Consider the following 8,547-nt stretch of genomic DNA (forward strand, 5'->3'; position numbering starts at 1 on the left):
ATGGTGTGTATCGAGCTGTGTGCCTGTGGAGGGGGATATTGTTTAAATCGATGGTGTGTACCGAGCTGTGTGCCTGTGGAGGGGGTTATTGTTTAAATCGATGGTGTGTACCGAGCTGTGTGTCTGTGGAGGGGGATATTGTTTAAATCGATGGTGTGTACCGAGCTGTGTGCCTGTGGAGGGGGATATTGTTTAAATCGATGGTGTGTACCGAGCTGTGTGCCTGTGGAGGGGGATATTGTTTAAATCGATGGTGTGTACCGAGCTGTGTGCCTGTGGAGGGCGTTATTGTTTCAGTCGATGGTGTGTACCGAGCTGTGTCTCTGTGGAGGGGGATATTGTTTAAATCGATGGTGTTTACCGAGCTGTGTCTCTGTGGAGGGGGTTATTGTTTAAATCGATGGTGTGTACCGAGCTGTGTGTCTGTGAAGGGGGTTTATTGTTTAAATCGATGGTGTGTACCGAGCTGTGTGTCTATGGAGGGGATATTGTTTAAATCGATGGTGTGTACCGCGCTGTGTGCCTGTGGAGGGGGATATTGTTTAAATCGATGGTGTGTATCGAGCTGTGTGCCTGTGGAGGGGGATATTGTTTAAATCAATGGTGTGTACCGAGCTGTGTGTCTGTGGAGGGGGATATTGTTTAAATCGATGGTGTGTTTCGAGCTGTGTGCCTGTGTAGGGGGATATTGTTTAAATCGATGGTGTGTACCGAGCTGTGTGTCTATGGAGGGGGATATTGTTTAAATCGATGGTGTGTACCGAGCTGTGTGCTGTGGAGGGAGATATTGTTTAAATCGATGGTGTGTACCGAGCTGTGTGACTGGAGGGGGATATTGTTTAAATCGATGGTGTGTACCGAGCTGTGTGTCTGTGGAGGGGGATATTGTTTAAATCGATGGTGTGTACCGAGCTGTGTGTCTGTGGAGGGAGATATTGTTTAAATCGATGGTGTGTACCGAGCTGTGTGCCTGTGGAGGGGGTTATTGTTTAAATCGATGGTGTGTACCGAGCTGTGTGTCTGTGGAGGGGGATTATTGTTTAAATCGATGGTGTGTACCGAGCTGTGTGCCTGTGGAGGGGGATATTGTTTAAATCGATGGTGTGTACCGAGCTGTGTGCCTGTGGAGGGGGATATTGTTTAAATCGATGGTGTGTACCGAGCTGTGTGCCTGTGGAGGGCGTTATTGTTTCAGTCGATGGTGTGTACCGAGCTGTGTCTCTGTGGAGGGGGATATTGTTTAAATCGATGGTGTTTACCGAGCTGTGTCTCTGTGGAGGGGGTTATTGTTTAAATCGATGGTGTGTACCGAGCTGTGTGTCTGTGAAGGGGGTTTATTGTTTAAATCGATGGTGTGTACCGAGCTGTGTGTCTATGGAGGGGATATTGTTTAAATCGATGGTGTGTACCGCGCTGTGTGCCTGTGGAGGGGGATATTGTTTAAATCGATGGTGTGTATCGAGCTGTGTGCCTGTGGAGGGGGATATTGTTTAAATCGATGGTGTGTACCGAGCTGTGTGTCTGTGGAGGGGGATATTGTTTAAATCGATGGTGTGTTTCGAGCTGTGTGCCTGTGGAGGGGGATATTGTTTAAATCGATGGTGTGTACCGAGCTGTGTGTCTATGGAGGGGATATTGTTTAAATCGATGGTGTGTACCGAGCTGTGTGCCTGTGGAGGGGGATATTGTTTAAATCGATGGTGTGTACCGAGCTGTGTGTCTATGGAGGGGATATTGTTTAAATCGATGGTGTGTACCGAGCTGTGTGTCTATGGAGGGGATATTGTTTAAATCGATGGTGTGTATCGAGCTGTGTGCCTGTGGAGGGGGATATAGTTTAAATCGATGGTGTGTACCGAGCTGTGTGCCTGTGGAGGGGGATATTGTTTAAATCGATGGTGTGTATCGAGCTGTGTGCCTGTGGAGGGGGATATTGTTTAAATCGATGGTGTGTACCGAGCTGTGTGTCTATGGAGTGGGTTATTGTTTAAATCGATGGTGTGTATCGAGCTGTGTGCCTGTGGAGCGGGATATTGTTTAAATCGATGGTGTGTACCGAGCTGTGTGTCTGTAGAGGGGGTTATTGTTTAAATCGATGGTGTGTACTGAGCTGTGTGCCTGTGGAGGGGGATATTGTTTAAATCGATGGTGTGTACCGAGCTGTGTGTCTATGGAGGGGATATTGTTTAAATCGTTGCTGTGTACCGAGCTGTGTGTCTATGGAGTGGGTTATTGTTTAAATCGATGGTGTGTACCGAGCTGTGTGCCTGTGGAGGGGATATTGTTTAAATCGATGGTGTGTATCGAGCTGTGTGCCTGTGGAGCGGGATATTGTTTAAATCGATGGTGTGTACCGAGCTGTGTGTCTGTAGAGGGGGTTATTGTTTAAATCGATGGTGTGTACCGAGCTGTGTGCCTGTGGAGGGGGATATTGTTTAAATCGATGGTGTGTACCGAGCTGTGTCTCTGTGGAGGGGGATATTGTTTAAATCGATGGTGTGTACCGAGCTGTGTGTCTATGGAGGGGATATTGTTTAAATCGTTGCTGTGTTTTCTGTGTGTTGCAGACAGTTACCTGATTAATGATGGAGAGTATTTAGAGATTACGGAAATTAAACGACAAGACGCTGGTGATTATGAGTGTGTAACCAGCAATGGACTCTCCAGTCCGGATACCAGGAAAGTCCGGATCACAGTTAACTGTAAGTAGAAGGCTGGGGTGGGAGGGAGGAAGGAGGCAAGGGAGGGAGGAGGGTGGACGATCTCGCCCACTGTTGAATTGTTCAAACGGACAATTCTTCCCCTCGTCCATTTCTTTCTCACTCTCTCTAATTCTCCCCCACACTCTCTCCTTCATCGTCTCTCCTCTCCTCCCATTCACTCCCTTTCCATCTCTTTCCCCATTAAACCCTCCCCTCTGCCCCTCTCCCATCCACTTCACCTCCCTCTCCCTGCCTACCCTCACCTCGCCTCCCCACGCCTCGCCTCCACCTGCCTTGCCTTCACTCCCCTCGCCTCCCTGTGCCTTGCCTCCCCTCTCCTTACATTCCTGGACCTCGTCGTCCCTCCCCTTCCCACGCCTCCCCATTCTGCGCCTCACCCCCGGTGGCTCGACTCCCTGCACCTCGCATCCCTAAGCACCAATGCGCCTCCTCGTGTCTCGCCTCGTACTCTGGTTGAGCTGTTGTATGGGCTGGTGGAGTGATCTCACAATTGTCTGTCTCTCGCTGTCTCTCTCACATACAGATGCTCCCGTTATTAAGGATGTGAGGAATGTGACAGTCAGAAAAGGGCAACCGGCCGTTCTCCGCTGTGAGGCGCTGTCTGTCCCAGCCGCGGATTTCCAGTGGTACAAAGAGGAGAAAAGGTGAGGGAGAGAGTGATCATCACTCCCAGGGACAGTGCTTTACTCTGTATCTAACCCCGCGCTGTACCTGTCCTGGAGTGTTTGATGGGGACAGTGTAGAGGGAGCTTTACTCTGTATCTAAACCCGAGCTGTACCTTTCCTGGGAGTGTTTGATGGGGACAGTGTAGAGGGAGCTTTACTCTGTATCTAAGCCCATGCTGTACCTGTCCTGGGAGTGTTTGATGGGGACAGTGTAGAGGGAGCTTTACTCTGTATCTAAACCCGAGCTGTACCTTTCCTGGGAGTGTTTGATGGGGACAGTGTAGAGGGAGCTTTACTCTGTATCTAAACCCGAGCTGTACCTTTCCTGGGAGTGTTTGATGGGGACAGTGTAGAGGGAGCTTTACTCTGTATCTAAGCCCATGCTGTACCTGTCCTGGGAGTGTTTGATGGGGACAGTGTAGAGGGAGTTTTACTCTGTATCTAACCACGTGCTGTACCTGTCCTGGGAGTGTTTGATGGGGACAGTGTAGAGGGAGCTTTACTCTGTATCTAACCCCGTGCTGTACCTGCCCTGGGAGTGTTTGATGGGGACAGTGTAGAGGGAGCTTTACTGTGTATCTAACCCCGTGCTGTACCTGCACTGGGAGTGTTTGATGGGGACAGTGTAGAGGGAGCTTTACTCTGTATCTAACCCCATGCTGTACCTGTCCTGGGAGTGTTTGATGGGGACAGTGTAGAGGGAGCTTTACTCTGTATCTAAGCCCATGCTGTACCTGTCCTGGGAGTGTTTAATGGGGACAGTGTCGAGGGTTTTCTCGGTGATGTCTGACTCTCCTTCCTGTCTCTATCTGCAGGTTGTCTGGTGGGATTGAAGGATTACGAATTCAGAAAGATCGAACGAGATCGTTGCTGATGTTTTTTAATGTTTCTCAGGAGAGCTACGGGAATTATACCTGCCTCGCCTCCAATAAGCTGGGGGTGTCCAATGCCAGCATGCTGCTTCATGGTGAGTCTTGTGGGTCGAACTCTACTCCAGTCATTTAACAAATTTGACGGAGTCACACTGCAGGCCCGCGGGGAGGAAGGTAGGTTCCTCCCAGGTCGCGGTGGCCCCCGATCGCGGGCCTGGCCACCGCTAAGGCCCCCCCCCAGGAGTCAGATACCACCCGCCCCCCACCAGGACCGCGGCCACGGGTCCCAGCTCCCGCCGGGTGGTACCACATGTAAACCACGCCGGCGGGGGTTCGGCCGGTCGACCGCGGAGAATCGCCGCGGGGGCCTGTTCCAGCGGCCCCCGACCGGCGCCACGTCAATTGTGCGGGGCTGGGGGGTCCGCAGAGAATCGGGGAAGTGCCGTCGCGCCGGATTTCCGGCGTGAACGGCTGTTCCCCGCCCCCATGCCGGGCGCGGGTCCAGCGCGGAGGGCCGGAGAAACCTGCCCAGAGGGTGGGAGTGGCAGGGGCAAGGAAGAGAGAGATTGAGAGAGAGAGAGATTGAGAATGCGAGAGATTGAGAGGGGGAGAGAGAGAGAGATTGAGATTGCGAGAGATTGAGAGAGATTGAGAGGGGGAGAGGGAGATTGAGAGGGGGAGAGGGAGATTGAGAGGGGGAGAGGGAGATTGAGAGGGGGAGAGGGAGATTGAGAGGGGGAGAGGGAGATTGAGAGGGGGAGAGGGAGATTGAGAGGGGGAGAGGGAGATTGAGAGGGGGAGAGGGAGATTGAGAGGGGGAGAGGGAGATTGAGAGGGGGAGAGGGAGATTGAGAGGGGGAGAGAGAGATTGAGAGGGGGAGAGAGAGATTGAGAGGGGGAGAGAGAGATTGAGAGGGGGAGAGAGAGATTGAGAGGGGGAGAGAGAGATTGAGAGGGGGAGAGAGAGATTGAGAGGGGGAGAGAGAGATTGAGAGGGGGAGAGAGAGATTGAGAGGGGGAGAGAGAGATTGAGAGGGGGAGAGAGAGATTGAGAGGGGGAGAGAGAGATTGAGAGGGGGAGAGAGAGATTGAGAGGGGGAGAGAGAGATTGAGAGGGGGAGAGAGAGATTGAGAGGGGGAGAGAGAGATTGAGAGGGGGAGAGAGAGATTGAGAGGGGGAGAGAGAGATTGAGAGGGGGAGAGAGAGATTGAGAGGGGGAGAGAGAGATTGAGAGGGGGAGAGAGAGATTGAGAGGGGGAGAGAGAGATTGAGAGGGGGAGAGAGAGATTGAGAGGGGGAGAGAGAGATTGAGAGGGGGAGAGAGAGATTGAGAGGGGGAGAGAGAGATTGAGAGGGGGAGAGAGAGATTGAGAGGGGGAGAGAGAGATTGAGAGGGGGAGAGAGAGATTGAGAGGGGGAGAGAGAGATTGAGAGGGGGAGAGAGAGATTGAGAGGGGGAGAGAGAGATTGAGAGGGGGAGAGAGAGATTGAGAGGGGGAGAGAGAGATTGAGAGGGGGAGAGAGAGATTGAGAGGGGGAGAGAGAGATTGGGAGGGGGAGAGAGAGGTTGGGAGGGGAGAGAGAGAGGTTGGGAGGGGAGAGAGAGACTGAGGGGGGGAGAGAGAGATTGAGAGAGGGAGAGAGAGAGAGATTGAGAGGGGGAGAGAGAGAGATTGAGTGGGAGAGGAGAGAGATTGAGAGGGGAAAGAGATATATTGAGAGGGGGAGAGGGAGAGAGATTGAGAATGCGAGAGATTGAGGGGGGAGAGAGAGTTTGAGAGGGGGAGGGAGAGAGAGATTGAGAGGGGGACGAGAGATTGAGAGGGGGAGAGGGAGAGAGATTGAGAATGCGAGAGATTGAGGGGGTAGAGAGATTGAGGGGGGAGAGAGATTGAGAGACGGAGAGGGAGATTGAGAGGGTGAGAGAGAGAGAGATTGAGAAGGGGAGAGAGGGCCTGCTTGAGATGGTGAGAGTCTGAAGGTGGAACGGAGAGAGGGACTAAGATAGAGTGGAGAGATAAGGGAAGAAATGGAAAGAGTGGGAGAGTGACAGAGGGAGAAAGAAGGCTGAAAAGAGAAGGGGAAGGAATGGAGGGAGGGAGTGGAATAGGGAGAGAGAGATAGACAAATGGAGGATGGGTAGAAAATCAGGATGGGGTGTTATAGTGGAGAGAGAGCGCAGGGGACAAGAGTGTATGTGATCAGGGGAGAGAGTGAGGGACCGAGAAAGGGAATGGTGATAGAGGGGAGAGGATGAGAGATGTAGAGGGCAGGGAGAGTGGATGGAGTGGACAAAGGGAGGAGAGAGGTGGGGTTAGAGGGAGAGAGCGTGGGAGGGAGAAAGAGATGGGGTAATTGGAGAGAGCAAGTGAGTTGTCGGAGTAGAGAAAGTGGGGAGAGGGAGGTGTAATGGAGGAGTATCAGGTGAGGGGATCTGGGGAGGAGAGAGAAAGCGGGAGCAGGCTATTGGTGAATTGGGACATGGGCGTCAGTCGGCCACTTTTGTTCATTGCTTCTCCTCTCTCTCGTAGGTGGCCCTCCATCCCATGGTGTGGTCGTTGCCGTGGAGATCGGTCTTTGGCTCTGGCTCGTGGCCTCCAGTTGCTTTGTGGTCTTCCGGAACAATTAGCAATTTATTTTGGGGAAGGGAGGGGTAATGGGCAGGGGAATTGGGGGTGGGGGAGGAGAGCGCTGATTGACACTTTGGGGATGGGGGTGGGGGTTGAGGATGCGCGGGGGGGGGGGGGTGTGAAAGGTCAAGACATATCTACCCCCCACAACTGGCAGCACAGTCTTCGAGCACCCTTCGGTGGGGGTCGCACCCACGCAGCTTGATTGGATGGCTGTTTCGTTCCCAGTTTAGTCCTGGAAATGGGAGCCCGCCCCACGGTTGGACTCAGGATCCCTTCTCTCTTCGCTCAAAGGCTAGGAAGTAGGGGTGGGGAACACTTCACTCCCCACCTCCTCTCCCTATCATCCCACAATGGAAATCCTGGAGTGGGTGTGGTACCTCGGCCCTCAACAACATTCCCACCTTGGCCGGTAGATCTCTTTGGCAGCTTTACCATGGCGCCCCACACACGATGGGAGTGTTCACCCCAAATCTCCTGCAACACCCCCTCACCAAACCAGAACCTCTCCTGCCTCTAAACTGGCCCCTTCCCTCCCCAGAGCATGACTCGTGGGGCCTGAGGCCTACCTGGTCACCGTGGTACCTGCCCCTTCAGCCAAGATGAGTGTCCCGTGGTTGTTTGGAGATCTGGCTGAAGGTTTGAGGGAAGTAAAAAAAATTCATTTGTCTTCAAGTGTTGGGAGAGGTTATGCTGGTTGTCCAGTTCACCCACCTCGCCGAACACAGCTCTTAGCTCAAAGGGCAATTCAATGGGAGTGTCAGGCCAGCAACTGAAGAAGGCCGGATGAGCATGCTATGGCCATAATTAGAATGGACGTTCAAAATATCCTGACCCAATGACAACTCCAAAACACTCTTAATGTACCAATCCTGGCCCGCCCAAAGCTCCCCCTCCATTGATTCTTACATAAGAGTCATCAGTTTGAGTCGACACTCCAGAGAATGATTCCAAACAAACCCGCCCAACAGTGTCAGTCCTGAGGGAGTGCAGCACCGTCAGAGGGTCATTACTGAGGGAGTGCTGCACAGTTGGAGGTTCAATACCGAGGGAGTGCTGCACTGTCAGAGGAACAGTACTAAGGGAATGCTGCACTGTCGGGGAGTCAGTTCTTAGGGAGAGCTGCATAGTTAGAGGGCCAGGACTGAGGGAATGCTGCACTGTCGGAGGGCCAGTACTGAGACTGAGGGAGTGCTGCACTGTTGGAGTGTCAATACCGAGGGAGTGCTGCGCTGTTAGCGGGCCAGTACTAAGGAAGGGCTGCACTCTAGGATGGTCAGTATTGAGACTGATGGAATGCTGCACTGTCGGAGGGTCAGTACTGAGGAGTGCTGCACTGTCAGAGAACCAGTCCTGATACTGAGGCAGTGCTGCACTGTCAGAGGGTCAGTACTGAGGGAGTGCTGCACTGTCAGAGGATCAGTACTGAGGGAGTGCTGCACTATCGGAGGGTCAGTACTAAGGGAATGCTGCACAGTCAGAGAGTCAGTACTGAGGGAGTGCTGTACTATCGGAGGGTCAGTACTGAGGGAGTGCTGCACAGTCAGCGGGTCAGTACTGAGGGAGTGCTGCACTATCGGAGGGTCAGTACTGAGGGAGTGCTGCACTGTCAGAGGGTCAGTACTGAGGGAGTGCTGCACAGTCAGAGAGTCAGT

At 53.0% G+C, this 8,547-nt stretch overlaps 1 protein-coding gene across 1 annotated transcript in view; it reads left to right on the forward strand.

Annotated features, from left to right (window-relative positions):
- The window catches only part of iglon5 (IgLON family member 5), a 267,061-nt gene extending 260,147 nt beyond the window's left edge, over nucleotides 1-6,914 (forward strand). The window contains exons 5-8 of the mRNA XM_072468925.1: nucleotides 2,568-2,702; nucleotides 3,247-3,367; nucleotides 4,205-4,356; nucleotides 6,794-6,914. Of these exons, the coding sequence (XP_072325026.1) occupies nucleotides 2,568-2,702; nucleotides 3,247-3,367; nucleotides 4,205-4,356; nucleotides 6,794-6,891 (506 nt within the window). The 3' untranslated portion in view covers nucleotides 6,892-6,914. The remainder of the gene's footprint in view (nucleotides 1-2,567; nucleotides 2,703-3,246; nucleotides 3,368-4,204; nucleotides 4,357-6,793) is intronic.
- The last annotated feature ends 1,633 nt before the right edge of the window (nucleotides 6,915-8,547 follow it).

This window comes from Scyliorhinus torazame, chromosome 12, assembly GCF_047496885.1.
Source record: "Scyliorhinus torazame isolate Kashiwa2021f chromosome 12, sScyTor2.1, whole genome shotgun sequence".
NCBI lineage: Eukaryota > Metazoa > Chordata > Chondrichthyes > Carcharhiniformes > Scyliorhinidae > Scyliorhinus > Scyliorhinus torazame.